This window comes from Nomascus leucogenys, chromosome 6, assembly GCF_006542625.1.
Source record: "Nomascus leucogenys isolate Asia chromosome 6, Asia_NLE_v1, whole genome shotgun sequence".
Taxonomy (NCBI): Eukaryota; Metazoa; Chordata; class Mammalia; order Primates; family Hylobatidae; genus Nomascus; species Nomascus leucogenys.
The window spans coordinates 49,322,808-49,342,101 of record NC_044386.1 but is presented as its reverse complement, the minus strand read 5'-3'; the positions used below and the strand labels follow the sequence as shown (position 1 = coordinate 49,342,101).

At 41.7% G+C, this 19,294-nt stretch overlaps 1 protein-coding gene across 1 annotated transcript in view; it reads left to right on the top strand.

The window, feature by feature from the left end:
* MAPK6 (mitogen-activated protein kinase 6) overlaps positions 1–9,759 on the top strand; it is a 49,620-nt gene extending 39,861 nt beyond the window's left edge. Inside the window, exons 4-6 of the mRNA XM_030814084.1 lie at positions 2,297–2,461; positions 4,940–5,141; positions 7,400–9,759. Of these exons, the coding sequence (XP_030669944.1) occupies positions 2,297–2,461; positions 4,940–5,141; positions 7,400–8,498 (1,466 nt within the window). The 3' untranslated portion in view covers positions 8,499–9,759. The remainder of the gene's footprint in view (positions 1–2,296; positions 2,462–4,939; positions 5,142–7,399) is intronic.
* The last annotated feature ends 9,535 nt before the right edge of the window (positions 9,760–19,294 follow it).

Below are 19,294 nucleotides of genomic sequence, written 5' to 3'. Positions count from 1 at the left end.
TTGTTGCAATTGATCTTCACCTCTTCAGGTGCTTTTTCACCTGTCTTTGGGCACGCCACTCTTGAATTCTTCCCTGGCCTCTTTCCAGTCACCTTTGCCAGTTCTCTTTCTCCTCATGTTGGAAGTATCCCAGATTCAGTCCTTGGGCTCCCTGCTTCTCTAGCTTCACTTAGTCCCTGGGTAGTCTCATTCTTTTTCATTCCTTTAAGAATTATCTAGATCTGGCCGGGCGCGGTGGCTCACGCTTGTAATCCCAGCACTTTGGGAGGCCGAGGCGGGCGGATCACGAGGTCAGGAGATCAAGACCACGGTGAAACCCTGTCTCTACTAAAAATACAAAAAATTAGCCGGGCGTGGTGGCGGGCGCCTGTAGTCCCAGCTCCTCGGAGAGGCTGAGGCAGGAGAATGGCGTGAACCCGGGAGGCGGAGCTTGCAGTGAGTCCAGATTGCACCACTGCACTCCAGCCTGGGCTACAGAGCGAGACTCCGTCTCACAAAAAAAAAAAAAAAAAAAAAAAAAAAGAATTATCTAGATCTGATGATGACTCCTGAATTTATATATATCTTCAGCCCTGACCTCTCATCTGAATTCCAGGTTCCTTAACTCAATATCTCCACTCAGATGTCTAATAACAAAGTTAACCTACCCAGAACTGGGCCCCTGATATTTCTTCCTTATACTTTGTTTTTACTCATCTTAGCAAACCAGTACCTCCATTTTTCAGTTGCTTAGACAAAAATCTTGTCATTGTCCTTCATTTCTGTTAGCACAGATCCTGTGGGCTCTTTCTTCAAACTATATCCAGACTCTTAACGGCTTGTTACTGTCGATCTTACTATCCCTCCCCAAGTCCAGTCAGCCATTATGTCTCTCCTGTTAGAAGGACCTTCTCTTTCCTGCTTCAGTATTTGCCGTCTTTAGTTACCACATCGCAGCCAGAGTGGTCCTGTTGAAAGATAAGGTAGATCATGTCATCTCTGCTCAAACTCTATGATGGCTTTCCATCAAACTCAGGGTAAAGCAAACCATTTGTTCTAGTACCACTCTGACTTAGCTCCCACTGTGTGCCCCAAGCTACTCTACTTTTGCTACACTTGTCTAATTGTTGTTTCTTGAACATACCAACCCACCTCTCTCCTCTGGGCTTCTCTCCATCTTCCTAGAACTCCTTTCTTTCTTCCATATGAATGTTTGGTGTATTCCCCACTTCCTTAGTGAGGCCTTCCTTTGTCTCAAAAAAAAAAAAAAAGTCTCATTGTTGCCCAGGCTAGAGTACAGTGACATGATCTTGGCTTACTGCAACCTCCTCCTCCAGGATTCAAGCAGTTCTTGTGCTTCAGCCTCCCAAGTAGCTGGGACTACAGGCATGCGCCTTGCCCAGCTAATTTTTGTATTTTTAGTAGAGATGGGGTTTTACCATGTTGGCCAGGCTGGTCTCGAACTCTTGACTTTAAAAAAGTATTAACCGTGTTTTTCCCGACAGTGCTATCACCCTTCGCTTACTCTTTTTCTTTATAGCATATGTCACCATATAACCTACTTTACAGAATTATCTGTCTTTATCCACAAGATTGTAAGATCCATGAAGGCAGGCACTTGGTCTGTTTTGTTTCATAACTATTCTCAAGTGTCCTGCTCATAGGAAATAAAAATAATTTTGAATGTTCAATGAATTTATAGACATTAAAGGAAAGGCAAGTGGAATTTTTATTGTTTTTGAGACAGGGTCTCACTCTGTCATCCATGCTCTGGAGTACAGCAAATGGAATTTTTAAAAGTCACCTATTTAGCCTAAAGTTTCCCCCTTTATTTCTTTAATTGCCTAACAGCCTAGAAATGCTAACTGAGCCCTAACATAGAACTATAAAACTTCTCATTTTACAAGTCTAGTCCAACCCTTCATTTCATTGATGTTGAAATAAAGTCCCAAGAGATGTTAGCTATTGTCTCTGAAGTTATAGCCAGTTAATTAGTGGTACAGTTAAGACCAGAATCCAGGATCTCTTGAATCTCAGTTGCTTTTTTTTCACTAGTTTGTGATAACCTTAATATGAGACCAAACTTAAAAGAGTCAGTTCCCTATGGAAACAAAGCAGCTAAAACTAAATACATCAGTAAGCAGAAATTGAAACAGATAAGTAGCTTGGTGATAGTCAAAGCAATGAAACCTGCTGATGATACAATTCAAACTTTTCCCCCCACTGGTCATTATAATATTTAAATTAGTATGTTTATTGTGAAATAAGTAAACATTGAGGAATGTGTTTGTTGTATTTGGTTTTTTTTTAACCTCAGGTGCACATGAACTTGAACAGATGCAGCTGATTTTAGAATCTATTCCTGTTGTACATGAGGAAGATCGTCAGGAGCTTCTCAGCGTAATTCCAGTTTACATTAGAAATGACATGACTGAGCCACACAAACCTTTAACTCAGCTGCTTCCAGGAATTAGTCGAGAAGGTATTGTGACTTGTGACTCGAGAGTGACGCTAACGTTAATGCCTGTGTGTGAGGCAGAATCTGTAGGGAAGCTGGAGCCTTTTATCCTTAGATATGGGGCTTTCTCCGAAATAGTCTTTATACACTTAAGGTGTACGTAAAACTTCCAACTCTTATTTCCCCCTTTTTTTGTCCTGGTACTTGGGCTACGATCTGTTTTTTGGTTCCTCTGAATCACTTTCCAGAGCAAGTAGCAAGTATTTTGAATATAGGCACTGGGGGCAAAATCATGATGGCATTTTTTCCCTCAGATATACTTGGAACTCCTGTAAATGCCTGGATAAAAAGAAAGCTGCTGTATTTAATTTCAGCAGGTTTTGCAGGCTTTTCAGTAGTTCCACATTCTTAATCAGTCTTTGAGTCTGTCTTCACAAATTCCATTGCCAGCTCCCTTGCTCGTAACCCTGTAGCCACTGTCACAACATCCCTGTTCATAACTAAACGAGTCCTCTGTGGGAACACTTTATTTTTATTTTTTATTGAAAAATAGAGACAGAGTCTTACTGTGTTCCCCGGGCTGGTCTTGAACTCCTGAGTTCAAGCAGCCTTTCCGCCTCAGCCTCCCACAGTGGTAGTATTACAGGCGTAAGCCACCACACCTGGCCAAGGAGCGCTTTTAAAATGCAAACTAGTAATTCTGAATTGGGAGGTGGAGTGGGGAACAGGGTGGGTGTCTGCATACCCTCAATAAGGTGTGGCTCTGCTCAGCCAGGTGGAGACACTGTGTGCAGTGATAACCTGGATCCACTTCAGAGTCGTCACTAATCAAGAGGACAGTGCTGTTGAAGCATTTGTAACCTTGCTGTATAATGCTATTTGAATCTTTTTCATACCATCATTAGGGTGGGGACCATGTTTTAATCTTTGAACTAAACTGAATATTTGGCCAGTGACTGCGATTTGTTAACCATTGAGCGAAGATCCTTGGTGGTCACATGTGGCAGCACTGTGCTTGCAAGCAAGTGAATGCAGAGTGGATGGAGTTTCTGAGACTAAAGATTTATCAATTATATACTCTATACTACTTTCTTCTTAACAGTGGAGTTTTATTTTGGGACAGAGCACATTCTGAGGCAGTGGCAACATGGTAAAAAGAATACATGTTCTTCTCACCCCACACTCTCTTTATGATCTTTGAAGGAAAAAAGCAAACAGGATTAAGTACATCTGAGTGAACGTGTAAGACTCCTAGGAGCCCTACTCTGGTTCATTTCCCTCGATACTTACCTCTCATCCTCCCTTTCTGTAGTATACCATATATTTCTCTATCTTGGCATGCTTCAGCACCACTGTAGCATTCTTGTAGTCCTAGCTGTTCAGGAGGCTGAGGCAGGAAGATTCCTTGAGCCCAGGAGTTCAAGGCTACAGTGAGCTATGATCATGCTATTACACTCCAGCCTGGGCAACAGCAAAGATGCTGTGTTTTAAAATTATCTTTCTAAAGAAAAGAATAGGGTTCTTTCTAGAGTACAGGTTGGCTTGAGAGAGAAAGGCCATCTTTCTCACTTAGAAGGCAAGGATGAGAGGATGTGTGAGTGACCATAGTGAAGAGGTAGGGATTGAGACAAATGTGCAGTGGGTTTATCTGTTGAGAATGATAAGGAAGACCGAGAGCATAAAGAGAAGGCCAGATAGCAAAGGTCACAATGAAATTGTTTAGTATGAATTTGTAATGAGCCAGGTATGGGATATTGCAGCTAGTTTTCATCAGTTTTGTGTCGCCAGGGAGCAGAGAGTAGATGGTGATGATCCAGGGTTGAAGGTCTATATCATAAGGCATAGAAGTGTGTGTAAATACAGCTTTCAGGCTGCGTGAGGAGCTGAGGAAGGCCTACTAGACTATTTTATGGGAAGAACTGGATTTGTGGTTAACCAGAGTCCTAAGATGCGCAAGGGCAGTGTGTGAACTATGCTGGAGTGTGATGTGAAGCAGAGATCAAGAAATTAGTACAACAGCTCATCAGTGAAAGATGGGAAAGGGCTTTTATTACATACCAGACACTATGATTACATCTCATTTTTGTACCTTAGGAATTATCTGTGTCTACTTTATGCATGAAGAAACTGATGTTCAGCAAGTTTTAGTAGCCTATCCAGCACTACAGTGCTAGTAATTGAGTTAAGCCAGTGACTTGCAGAGCTAGGATTAAAACCTATGTATTAGGCCGGGATTACAGGCGTGAGCCACCACACTCAGCCAGAAAATCGTTTTTAAGTTCTAAATCAGGTAAGTTTTATTTCTGACAAATTAACTTTTTAATTGTGTAGTCCATTTTTCCCCTTTATAAGATGGGGACCTGTCAGTACAATTAAGATGCTCATTTCCTGTTGTGTAGTATGAAGTGCTAAGGTAATCACTTAGCTAGTCATTTAAATAAATGAGATCAACATTTACTGTTTTTCTAAAGGTAAGCAAAACTTTTACCTTTTCTTCTGCAGCACTGGATTTCCTGGAACAAATTTTGACATTTAGCCCTATGGATCGGTTAACAGCAGAAGAAGCACTCTCCCATCCTTACATGAGCATATATTCTTTTCCAATGGATGAGCCAATTTCAAGCCATCCTTTTCATATTGAAGATGAAGTTGATGATATTTTGCTTATGGATGAAACTCACAGTCACATTTATAACTGGGAAAGGTAAATTGATCCTAAATTAGAAAAAAAATATTTACTGAACTTTCAGTGGACCATATGTAGTGAGTTTTTTTAAATTATAAGACAATGTAGAAGTCTTAAAAATTTAGTAATGTAAAGATACAAAAATTAGGTGTGGTGGCGGGCGCCTATGGTCCTAGCTACTTGGGAGGCTGAGGCAGGAAAATCACTTGAACCCAGGAGGCCGAGGCTGCCAAGATTATGCCACTGCATTCCAGTCTGGGCAATAGAGCAGGACTCCATCTCAAAGAAAAATTTAGTAATGATCCTTAATATTTATATCTATAAATAGCCATTAATTAAAATATTTAATAAAGTAATTACTGGTTAGATGATACATGGGAAAAGTTAAATGCTACTTTGAAACATTTTCAAAGTCATTAAGGCATATTTAGTAAATAAAATTACAAAGTCCTTTAACTGTGAAGGTTGGAAATGAGTCATTTTTTGAATGTCAAAAATTTAAGATATTAGATGACAAGACTCAATCATATCCAATAAAATATCTCCAGTGTCTCAGTAGTTATATCTTAAGATAAAAATTATTTGACTTATATTAGATACAGTTTTTTTTTTTTTTTTGAGATGGAATCTTGCTCTGTCACCCAGGCTGGAGTGCAGTGATGCAATCTCAGCTCACTGTCCTGCCTCAGCCTCCCGAGTAGCTGGGATTACAGGCACCTGGCTAATTTTTAGTAGAGGTGGGGTTTTATGTTGGCCAGGCTGGTCTCGAACTCCTGACCTCAGCTGATCTGCCTGCCTTAGCCTGCCACCGTACTCAGCCAATATTTGAATCTGTTTTCCTAATGAAAAAATTAATTTGGGGACACTTAACATAGGTTCAGTAAAAGAGACTTTTTTAAGTCTAAACATGAGTGTATAATGTTATCCATATTTTGATGTTTCATAAAGTGAAATAATTGGATTTCTAGGGAAGTTTGGCTGGGCGCGGTGGCTCATGCCTGTAATCCCAGCGCTTTGCGAGGCTGAGACAGGCCAATTACCTGTGGTCAGGAGTTCGAGACCAGCCTGGCTAACATGGTGAAACCCCATCTCTACTAAAAATACAAACATAAGCCAGGCTTGATGGCGGGCGCTTGTAGTCCCAGCTACTCAGGAGGCTGAGGCAGGAGAATCACTTGAACGTGGGAGGCAGCAGTTGCAGTGAGCCAAGATTGCACCACTGCATTCCAGCCTGGGTGATAGAGTGAGACTCCATTTCAAATAAATAAATACATTTCTGGGGAAGTTTAGATATAAGTAGGATGGTAGCTTTTAGAGTCATCAAGTGATTTTGATGTATGGCCAAGTTTGGGAACCTCTAATGACAATCTTTTTAATCTTAAGATTTTAAGAAGAAATTTTTTCCCCCTCCTCAAATGTTGATGTATTGGTATGGTATGTTTACACAAATCAGCAAACTACTTTTTTTTCTCCATGTGTCCATTTCTATACCCTAAATATGGTTCTTTTCTTTTTTGAGACGGAGTCTCACTCTGTTGCCAGGCTGGAGTGCAGTGGCACCCATCTCTTTGCTCACTGCAACCTCCTGAGTTCAAGCAGTTCTACTGCCTCAGCCTCCCTACTAGCTGGGACTACAGGCGCCCGCCACCATGTTCAGCTAATTTTTGTATTTTTAGTAGAGATGGAGTTTCACCATGTTGGCCAGGTTGATTTCAAACTCCTGACCTCAAGTGTTCCATCCACCTTGGCCTTCTGAAGTGATAGAATTGCAGGCGTGAGCCACTGCACCCGGCCTGCATTTTCTATTATACCTAGCTAAGTCATCTTTCTTTTCCCTCAATGATTGTGCATGTCAGTAATAGGATAGCACATTCAGTAACATGTATACACGGGGAGATTTTTGCTATTCATGGTGATGAGTTTTCCAGCAAACCTCTTCCTCTTCTAGTTGCCGTTACTGTAGAGTAAAAATTTGTAAGGTACCTGATTGAGATTCGAGATCTGCATTTTGTGGCTATGAAGTCTTTTGTTTGCATGGAACTGGTGGACAAAAAACAAACTGGAAATGAAGTTGCAGACTTCATTGGCAATTACCAAATATATTAACAGAGCTTTCCTATCAAGACTAAGTTCTGGTAGGGCAGGGCAGGCATATTTACTCTCCTATAATTATCCCCTCATAGACCTAGCACAGTGCTGTCACATAAAAGGTACTCAGTGAATTTGAAAATGAAATCATATATGTAGAATAACACTAGTGTATTGATTTTTTTCAGGTATCATGATTGTCAGTTTTCAGAGCATGATTGGCCTGTACATAACAACTTTGATATTGATGAAGTTCAGCTTGATCCAAGAGCTCTGTCCGATGTCACTGACGAAGAAGAAGTACAAGTTGATCCCCGAAAATATTTGGATGGAGATCGGGAAAAGTATCTGGAGGATCCTGCTTTTGATACCAATTACTCTACTGAGCCTTGTTGGCAATACTCAGATCATCATGAAAACAAATACTGTGATCTGGAGTGTAGCCATACTTGTAACTACAAAACGAGGTCATCATCATATTTAGATAACTTAGTTTGGAGAGAGAGTGAAGTTAACCATTACTATGAACCCAAGCTTATTATAGATCTTTCCAATTGGAAAGAACAAAGCAAAGAAAAATCTGATAAGAAAGGCAAATCAAAATGTGAAAGAAATGGATTGGTTAAAGCCCAGATAGCGCTAGAGGAAGCATCACAGCAACTGGCTGGAAAAGAAAGGGAAAAGAATCAGGGATTTGATTTTGATTCCTTTATCGCAGGAACTATTCAGCTTAGTTCCCAGCATGAGCCTACTGATGTTGTTGATAAATTAAATGACTTGAATAGCTCAGTGTCCCAACTAGAATTGAAAAGTTTGATATCAAAGTCAGTAAGCCAAGAAAAACAGGAAAAAGGAATGGCAAATCTGGCTCAATTAGAAGCCTTGTACCAGTCTTCTTGGGACAGCCAGTTTGTGAGTGGTGGGGAGGACTGTTTTTTCATAAATCAGTTTTGTGAGGTAAGGAAGGATGAACAAGTTGAGAAGGAAAACACTTACACTAGTTACTTGGACAAGTTCTTTAGCAGGAAAGAAGATACTGAAATGCTAGAAACTGAGCCAGTAGAGGATGGGAAGCTTGGGGAGAGAGGACATGAGGAAGGATTTCTGAACAACAGTGGGGAGTTCCTCTTTAACAAGCAGCTCGAGTCCATAGGCATCCCGCAGTTTCACAGTCCAGTTGGGTCACCACTTAAGTCAATACAGGCCACATTAACACCTTCTGCTATGAAATCTTCCCCTCAAATTCCTCATCAAACATACAGCAGCATTCTGAAACATCTGAACTAAAACACTCAGCAGACATTTATCTTTGTATTCTTCATGAAATGTGTTTTGTCTTTTTTTATTACTAGTGTTTAAGTCATTTTTTACTTGAATCAGATGGTGTCATTTAGTAAGGATTTTATGAGTTCTTGTTTTTAAAAATCCAGACTTTCTTTTTCTACATGTGAGATAGTTTTCATTTTAACTAACTGGCATGTCATTTGCACACAAAAATAAAGACTAGAGCAAAATAATGCAAAGCAGGAAGATAAACGAAATGCACTAAGACAAGAACATTCTCTCATAGAACATTGATCTGTTTTACAGGAAACAAACCTTGCCTTGAAATTTACACAGTGAGACTGTACATAATTGCATGAAAATAGCTATTTTTTTCCTAAGACATTTTTCATTCATGAGTATTTTCAAGTTTTTCATACTGTACACATTTCTTAAAACACATGATACCAGCAGCAACTGAAAATGAATGCCGAATTTGGTACACATGTGTTATCTACCTCAAGGTAACAAGAGTATGTGGCAAAACATATACCACCCATAGTGCTTCACAAAATGCACTTCTATTTAGCCAGCGTTTATTGTAGTAAACTATTCTTAAAACTCATTCACTGTTTATAAATGTTCTGGTATGCATTCTTTATAGTGAAGTGTTAATACATCACATCTTATTTATTTTAGCAAATCAGTATATTTTCTGTATTTAATTATAAAAATTAACTGAGTTTTTAAAATTTATTTGCAAATACACTTTTTCCATTTGGCACTATGGTTTGTTGCCTACCTAGCTGAATCTATAATGTCAGCTTATCCTAAGGCTGTCCACGTACTTAATTTACTTAAGTGTTCATTTTAAGTAATGTGCTCACTGTGTATAGGAATTTGTATTTTGGAGGTGCTTGATCTATCTACAAAGAAAAATTAATTAGGAATTACTTTATTATAAAATGCTCCTAGAAGTCTTAATTGTGTTTATTTTTTAAAAAAACGAATGTTAGACTTGTGTGCATGGAAATAATTAAGGTACATCATTATTGTAGTTTAAAAGTTGTACATGATATAAGACATTTTGTTTTTACTGTATGTTTTTACTGAATGATCTATTCCCCATCCCAAGGCAAGCATGAATAAAATTAGGTTAAACGTAGCATGTGGCATCGCAGTCTCTTAGAATTTGTTTCATCTATTTTATTTTATTGAATACTGTCTGTATCTTCGGTTATCCTGTTTGAAGAAAAAGGACAAATAAAACATGGTCAGCAAATACGGCTCCTGTTTCACTCTTTGGTTAATGAAAATTTTCTGCAAGAATGAAAATTACTACCAGAATCACTTTGAATTATAGCTATAAATTGCTAGTCTGAAAGGCTGAGAAGGTTCAAGTCTTTTGACAAACCGTCACGCATTAGAATGCAGTAAAGCTTTATAATATTTCAAAACTGTTAGGTAAAATGTGTAGTTGAAACTTTGAACTGTGCAGTCAGAAAACTTGAGAAGTATTTGCTTTGTAATACATCTTTGCTTAAGAACTTACCCTTTTACCTATCCAGCTATAAAACCATCCTCCTTTTCACCTCACTTTTCTGTCTTTCATCCTTGTTTTGTACAACACCAATTCTATTAATATCTATCTGCCCACCTACCTTCTCAACAACTGACTCCATCTGGATTCACAAAGCCATATATATACATACATATGTGTATATATATACATATATTTATTTTCTGGTTGAATACTGTCATGTTATGAATTTAAACATACTCAAATTACCTTAAGAGGACAAGCTCTGAAGTGCAGTCATGAGAATTGATATGTGGGGGAAAAAAAGGGGACACTTTTAGTTGGAACTGGGTGGGGTGACAAGTGCGGAGGCTTTGAGTGTCATGAGAGCATCAGACAGGATGTAAAGGAAGCAACGGGCAGCAGACATTGGGCCCTGATCCTCCGTTATAACCAATTTTTTGCAAATATATGTTCATTTTGAGAATAATTAGCTTTGACTCTAAAATGCTGTCTTCCCTGAAGGAGGCCTAGGTTTGTTTTCTTACTGGGAAACTTGGCTCCTGGATTTAATCCACATTCATTACTGTCATCTTGGCAGTTTAGTGGCCATCTACACAATGATGTAACTTGTTGGCATTAAAAAGTCAAGTCAAAACATAGTCATCAAAGAAAGAAGAAAGTAAAACTGAAACCCCTTATATAAAATACGCTTGCTTTAGGGTGACCCAGGCTGAGTACTAAGTTGTAAAGTCAATTTCCAATAAAAATTTTATGTGCCGTTTACTTTGTCCCCACTTGCAATCAAAGTATCTCTTTATAGGGTAATGAAGATGAAATACTCAAAGAGGCAAAGTCTTGCTCTGCCACCCAGGCTGAAGTGCAGTGGTTTGATCACAGCTCACTGCAACCTTGAACCTAGGCTCAAGTGGTCCTGCCACCTCAGCCTCTTGAGTACCTAGGAGTAGCTGGCACCTTTGTCAAAGATCATTTGACCATATAGATGAGAATTTATTTCTGGGTTCTCTACTCTGTCTCTTGTGACTGTTTTTACTGTTTTTTTCCTTTGAGACAGGGTCTTACTCTGGCCCAGGCTGGAGTGCAGTGACATGATCGTGGCTCACTGCACCCTTGACTTCCCAGGCTCAGAATCCTGCCTCAGCCTCCTGAGTAGCTGGAGCCACAGGCATGAGCCAACATGCCCAGCTAGTTTTTAAAATTTTTTATAGTACTTCTAAAATTTGTTTATAGAGACAGGGTCTCCCCCATGTCACCCAGGGTGGTCTTGAACCCCTGGGCTCAAGCAATCTTAGCCTCCCAATGTGCTGTAATTACAGGTGTGAGCCATTGTGCCTGACTGTAAAGCATTTTTTTCTGACATGAGTATGGCCATCCCTGCTTTATTTTATCATTTGCCTGATAGCTTTAGTTTTAATTGCTACACCTCGACATTTTTTAAATGACATCTTTCAAAATTTTGCTTCTAGCAACATCTTTGCAGTGAGAATTCTTGTGAACATGTGTAAGAGTGTCTTTAGGGCAGATACCTAGGAGTAGAGTTGCTACATATCTTCAAGTCTATGAAGATGCCATATCCCTGTCCAAAAGTGATTGTACTGACTCACATTCTTGCCAGCAACGCACAAGAGTTCCTATTCATCCACATGCCTCCAAGCAAGAAACCAAGTTTCTTCCATTGAATTAATCCTACCAGCTTTGCAATGTTCAGTTTACAGTAGGAATCAGGATTTCTAATTCCAAACAACTGCATGGCTGGAAATCATGACTACACCTTAGGGATCCTTAAGTAGCCACTTCAATATGAGATTGCCTTGTTTCTCCTTTCCTATTGCTCCAGCCACTGCAGCTTGGGAACAGAGGCTTTAAATCTTAAAGGCTGAGCCAATTATGTAATTACACTGGGGTCCATATCTAAGGAGAAGTAGATCATGAATCAAATAGGGTTTTCAAATAAAATCCAAGCAAATATCACCTTTGCTTCTCAATTAAGACACCTGCATAGTATTGGTTACGAAATTACTTTATTTGCAAGCACTGTTTTCCATTCGATACTTCGGTGTGTTTTATATAGAGCACATTTAGTGAGTGATCTAGTCAGCAAGTGGACAGTTGTCTGAACCGCTAACCTGCTCCCAGCCTTTTCAGTGCCTGTTTACTATTGAATTAAAAACCAATAGAAGCTCTACCCTAAGTAGGTTCATCATGTATGGCATATTAGTCAATTGCAGTTTTACCTGAGGCCCCTCCATGTGAGCATTGTGTATCATTCAGATCCTAGTACCTTCTGAGTAGAGAAGAAAGAAGATAGAACTGGAAATCAGGAGATCTGAGTTCTGGACCCAGTTTTACCACTGACTCTCCGTCACTTGGGTGTCACGATCTTGGTGAGCCTAAGTTCCTTATTAAACTAGAAATGCGTATTACTTGAGACTGACCTGGAACAACTTCTGAACCAGACAGTGTCTTATTCAATTCTAACCCATTATAATAGCACAGCGATTAGCTCTTGCCAGGATGTGTTTGCTTATAGATCTTATTTCTATAATATCTTTATTGAACTGGCTGCATTAAATGTGCCTTTTAAGCAGATTGAGAATGAAATTTTGTGTTCAATGCACCCTTACCAGTTGACAGGTAGAGAAAAAGGCAAAAGTATTAGAACTCCAGGGTTGTTTGCCTTTGAAAGGGCAGTGTAAACTCACTAAGCTCTTTCCTGTAGGATCTAGGGCAGTCTCCTGAATTAAGCCAGGTGAAGAGAAGGATCTTTGTGAGCTCTTTCAACATAGATTCCAACATCTACGTAATAAATATCTTACAGAAGGGAAGGGTGTTTGATCACCCACGTTAGAGCACTGTTTCAGTTCTAACGCAGAGCTCTAACAAAGAAATTCCACTGGATTCGCATGTTTATCTTAGTATAATACAGTGGTAGTGTTACAAACCTAGCTAAGCAGAACGCTGACTATCCATTACAATTGTCAGCCTCTGCAACATCTTGCTTAATTAGGTCTTAGTGCTGTTGTAGCTGGGTGAGTGGGAACGCTGGTGCCAGATTTGAGATGCTGCTCCCAGTCTCCTGGTTCAAAGTCCAGTCCAAGCCTGTTTCTTCATGCCTAATGTAAACCACAAACTTGGATTCATGTCTGTACATTTAGCCTCTGCTTCCAACCCGGACTTACCAATCCCACACCCTCCTGACTGGAACCTCTGAGGCAACCTCAGCTGCCAGCTGGGACATTGAACCTTGCAGCATTGCATACTGTTTAGGCACACATGCTTCGGAGTCAGATCAAATCAAAGCTTAAAACTGTTCTTCTGCTTACAAGCCTTGTGGCCTTGTAGAAGGTTATTCAACCTTTTGATTTTCCTCATTTGTCAAGTAGAGCTAATGATACCTAATTCGTAAAGTTGTAAGAATTCAATGAGATACTTACACAAAGCCTTTTTAGCATGATGTCTGGTACTTAATAAATCACCATTGCCCTTGTCCTGTTTGAATTACTGCCCATGCCACCCAAATTGTACTGAACACTGGATTCTGACCTTGACACTGCCTTCAGTATTGCATTCTCCTATCGATCTAAACTTCTGGCCTTGACCTACAGATGGCTTCTTGCTCTAAGCCATAGTGCCCACCAGCTGTAACCAACTTTTGTCTCCAGCTTCTGGTCCTTTCTCACCAGTCAAACCCTTGCCCAAACGAATTCAGTGTAGCAGCTCTCAGACTCCAAAAGACTAGACTGAGCCCACGAGTCTGCAATTGCTTCCCCCACCCCACCGCCCAGAACAAGCATCTTCATTTAGAAGCCAAAAGCCTTGGAGTCATCTTACACTCCTTTCTCTGAAAACTCACATCCAATCCATCAATGAATCCCATGGCCATATCCAGAATCTGACCACTTTTCACCATCTCCATCGCTGCCTTGTGATCCAGTACACCCTCCCAGTCTGCGGGACCATGCCAATAGCCTCCTAACTGGCCACCATGCAGTTTACGGTCAGTACAGCAGAGTGATCCTTGTAAGTCCTAAGTCAAACCACATCACTCCTCTACTTTCTCAAAATTTGAATGACTCCCCTCCTGAGGGTGAATATCAATGTCTTTACCGAGGCTCACAGGCACCTCTCCACTCCTCCCTCCTATGCTCGCATGGCTCCAACAGCAATGGGCCACAGTTGCTCCCACCTTAGGGTTTCTTACATGCTCTTCTGGCTGCCTCGAAAGCTCTTGGCCCACAGAGCTGCATCACTCCCTCCCTCCCTCATTAGAAGTTTTTGTTCAAGGTCAGGAGATCGAGACCATCCTGGCTAACACGGTGAAGCCCCGTCTCTACCAAAAAGTTAGCCCCGTGTGGTAGCGGGCACCTGTAGTCCCAGCTGCTCGGGAGGCTGAGGCAGGAGAATGGCGTGAACCCGGGAGGCGGAGCTTGCAGTGAGCCGAGATTGCGCCACTGCACTCCAGCCTGGGAGACAGAGTGAGACTCCGTCTCAAAAAAAAAAAAAAAAAAAAAAAAAAGTTTTTGCTCAAATGTCACTTTATCACAGAGGCTGTGCCTGACCAGTGCATATAAAATAGCATGCATCCCATCACTCACATGCCCCTGCCCCGCTTGATTTTGCCTTCCAGCACATAACCACTGACATGGTATATCTTTATTTACAGATTGTCTTCCCCTGTTAGAATATAAGCTTCTTGAAGCAGGGACTTTGGCTCTATCCCCAGCCCGACACAGGGTGTGGGACATGGTGAGCACACTGTATTTACTGAATGAAGGCATGAAGGAAACTAATGCTGACTGTCTCGTTTGTAAATTCCCTCTGGATTGATGGTGCTCTGGAACAGTGAAGCTCTGTAGATAGGGCTGGGGTTTGCTTATTAGTTTTTGGGTTATAGTATTTGTAGTTCCCCAACTTTGTGTAGTTTGCAAAGGGGTATCTAACTTTGGGATTCCTTAGATGTGACTCTCCTGAAGCAGCAAGCTCCAAGTTGCAATCCTGAGAGCAGTTAGAAATTCTCGGAATACGTAAGGCTGGTTGGGCTGGTTTATTATCCTTAATTGCATTGTCAAGTGTAGGTGCAGTTTAGGTGAACGATTGTACTGCTCCTGAGTCAGCTGCTCAACTGCTTCCCTGTTTGTTCTCTTTGCTGGGATGACTGTACCTGTTAGGATTGCACAACGTGCTTGTGACCCAGTTAAGACAGCGCTGTGCAGTTTGGTTTTCAACTGCCTCTGCGCTACTGCTGTTCGTAGCCCTGCCAGCCGAACCAAGCCTAGATTATACATCTACCTCCGGATCTGTGGCGACAGAAACCACCTCACGGGAGCCTGTGCAAAAACAGTAAATTTATCAGGATTCAAGTGTGATTTGTGGAGCCCAAGAACTGGATCTCAGGAAGAACCGGAACCAGGCCAGGGGTGGGGGAGCACCAGCAGCCCAAGCAGGACTCTGCATCTCATCTCTGCTCTGTTCTTTTTCAGCCAGCTGGGCTTCTGATCCCAACAGTGGGTAGAAGACGGTTACTTACAGCTTCAACTTCAAATGTAACCCTCCAGCTATATAGAGTTCTTCTGTCTGTCCGTCCCTCTGCCTATTTTTCTCCCTCCCAATTCAAGGTTTCTCTGAAAGCAAATCATATTGGCCCTGCCGCTAGTCTAGTTAGCTATGGCCAGGGGGCAGGGTTATGTTGAGGGATTGCTGCGGCTGTTGGGAGTCAAACCCTTGTTGATAGGGAATGGAAGGCAGGTAGGAGGATCATTTTTAGCTGGCTGTCCCCAAATGTACCTGCAACACATGGCAATAAATTATCTCTTCCTGCTTATTTTTTTATAGTCAGCTGTCAGACATATTATTCTGTAGGGCACTGCTTCTCCAGCCAGACCCACTGGGGTCCTCCAGGCATTGATGTTACCAGCTTGTCTTTTTTTTTGAGACAGTCTGTCAGCCAGGATGGAGTGCAATGGAGTGATCCTCAGCTCACTGCAACCTCTGCCTCCTGGGTTTAAGTGATTCTCCTGCATCAGCCTCCCAAGTAGCTGGGATCACAGGATCGTGCCACCACGCCCAGCTAATTTTTATATTTTTAGTAGAGACGGGGTTTCGCTGTGTTTGCCAGGCTGGTCTCAAACTCCTGACCTCAAGTGATCCACCCACCTTGGCCTCCCAAAGTGCTGGGATTACAGGTGTGAGCCACCACACCCGGCCCCAGCTTGTCCCTTGTGGGCTTTATCAGGATAGTTTATAGCTTTATCAATTATAATACCTTGACTTATGGCCGGGTGTGGTGTCTCACGCCTGTAATCCCAGCACTTTGGGAGGCTAAGACGGGTGGATCACGAGGTCAGGAGATCGACACCATCCTGGCTAACACTGTGAAACCCCATCTCCACTAAAATACAAAAAAAAAAAAAAAATTAGCCAGGCATGGTGGCGGACATCTGTAGTCCCAGTTACTCGGGAAGGTGAGGCAGGAGATTAGTGTAAACCTGGGAGGCGGAGCTTGCAGTGAGCTGAGATGGCGCCACTGCACACCAACCTGGGCGACAGAGTGAGACTCCATCTCAAGCAAACAAACAAAACAAAAACAAACAAAAAAATCCCTTATGTGTAGCGATTATTGGTTGGTGATTTTTACAGCATAATTCTATACTTCATGTGAGTTTCATAATAATCCTATGAGGTCAGGTAGACCATGTATTATCCCCATCTGCGAGTGAAGGATACAGAAATAAATTAAGTAACTTGCCCAAGTTTGGGCAGTAGTGAAATCATGACTAGAATTTAGGCTATTAATTCCTAGGCAGTTTTTTTTTTTTTTTTCCAGTTTTCTTAAATGACTAAAGAACGTACTCAACTGTCTGTTAGGTGTCACACCAATATACTTGTTGTTAAACTTTAAGTTACTGATTGAGGAATTTTTAAAGTATGTTCCAATTTTATTACAATATAATTCTTAAGACTATTAATTTCATTTACTGAATTAATTTTTTTGAGATGGAGTCTCGCTCTTGTCACCCAGGCTGGAGTGCAATGGCACGATCTTGGCCCACTGCAACCTTCGCCTCCTGGGTTCAAGCAATTCTCCTGCCTCAGCCTCCCGAGTAGCTGGGATTACAGGCGCGTGCCACCACACCTGACTAATTTTGTATTTTTTAGTAGAGAAGGGGTTTCACCATGTTGGCCAGCCTAGTCTTGAACTGACCTCAGGTGATCTGCCTACCTCAGCCTCCCAAAGTGCTAGGATTATAGGCGTGAGCCACTGCACCCAGCTTACTGATTTTAAAATTTTAATTTTTTTAGAATCAGGGTCTCACTCTGTCACCCAGGTTGGAATATAATGGCACGATCATAGCTCATTGCAACCTTGAACTCCTCGGCTCAAGTGATATTGCCTGCTTCAGCCTCCTGAGTAGCTGGGACTACAGGTGCGTGCCACCACTCCCAGGTAATCTTTTGAAACAGGTGCCTTTTTTTTTTTTTTTTTTGTAGCATCAGGATCTCACTATGTTGCTCAGGCTAATCTCAAACTCCCAGTCCTAAGCACTCCTCCAAGTGCTGGGATTACAGATGTGAGCCACTGTGCCTGGCACTACTTTTTTTTTTTTTTTTTGAGACAGAGTCTCACTCTGTCACCCAGGCTGGAGTGCAGTGGCACGATCTCGGCTCACTGCACTCCTGGGTTCCCTCACGGGTTCACGCCATTCTCCTGCCTTAGCCTCCTGAGTAGCTGGGACTACGGGCACCCGCCACCACGCCCGGCTAAGTTTTTGTATTTTTAGTAAAAACGGGGTTTCACCATTTAGCCAGGATGGTCTCGATCTCCTGACCATGTGATTCACCCGACTCGGCCTCCCAAAGTGCTGGGATTACAGGCGTGAGCCACCGTGCCTGGCTAATTTCTTTATACATCACAGTTGGGTAATTTATGATTTACCAACTATATTCTGTTTATGGTTTATTATCTTCTAGAACGTAAGCTCCATGAGGGTAGGAATCTTTGTCAGAGTTGTTCACTGATGGACCTCAACACCTACAACAAGACCTGCAAATCAAACCCTCAAACATGTGCTAAATCTATTTTTTTTTTTTTTTTTGAGATGGAGTCTCACTTTGTTGCCCAGGCTGCAGTGCAGTGGCACGATCTTGGCTCATTGCAACCTCCGCCTTCCAGGCTCAAGTCATCCTCCCACCTCAGCCTCCCAAGTAGCTGGGACCACAGGTGCCTGCCACCATGTCCGGCTAATTTTTGTAGTTTTAGTAGAGACGGAGTTTCGCCATGTTGGCCAGGTTGGTCTCGAACTCCTGACCTCAAGTGATCCACCTTGGCCTTGACCTCCCAAAGTGCTGAGATTACAGGCATGAGCTATCACGACTGGCCTACTACTTCCCTCACTATCAGAAAACCCCACCATACATGCCAGGTAATCATACTTATCCTAACACAGTGTTCCTATTTTATACATATGTGTATGTATATACACACATGCACACACATATACACTTTGCAGAACTTATTAAAGGATTGTTTTTCAAAAATGAGAATGTTGGAATCAATATTCTTGTACATATTGCTTTAAGACAAAGAACCTGCCCAAGTCCTTGATTTAGCTACCTTCATGCTCAACAGGAGAAAAGACAACGGAGTTCTAAGACTTCTAACAAATGTTAATTTATGTACCATCTGCATTCAGATGTCATTTGGGTTCTATTGTTCATAATGACCAATTAGCATAAAAGAGGTTCAAGTCCATGTTTCACAAAATATACATTAAAGTTTGATGTTACGATGTCTCAGAGAGGACTTACAAGGACACTAACATGATACTAAATATGTGACTTAGGGTGTTTCATTTTTATAAATGTTTCCATCACCAACTCCCTTAGCACTATCTTCTAAATGGCTTCACTATTTAGAATCTGTCTCCTGCACCCCTGCATCACCAGGCCTTTCCTTATCTGTCCAGCTGCCGAGCAGAAAAGCATGAGGGCATTGTTTTATTTCTAACTTTTAAGAAAGTAGGCCGGGCGTGGTGGCTCATGCCTATAATCCCAGCACTTTGGGAGGCCTAGGCAGGCGGATCACCTGAGGTCAGGAATTTGAGACCAGCCTGGACAACATGGCAAACCCCTTTCCCTACTAAAAAATATAAAAATTAGCCGGGCATGGTGGTGGGTGCCTGTAATTCCAGCTACTCAGCAGGCTGAGGCAGAAGAATTGTGTGAACCTGGGAGGTGAAGGTTGCAGTGAGCCGAGATCGTGCCACTGCATTCCAGCCTGGGC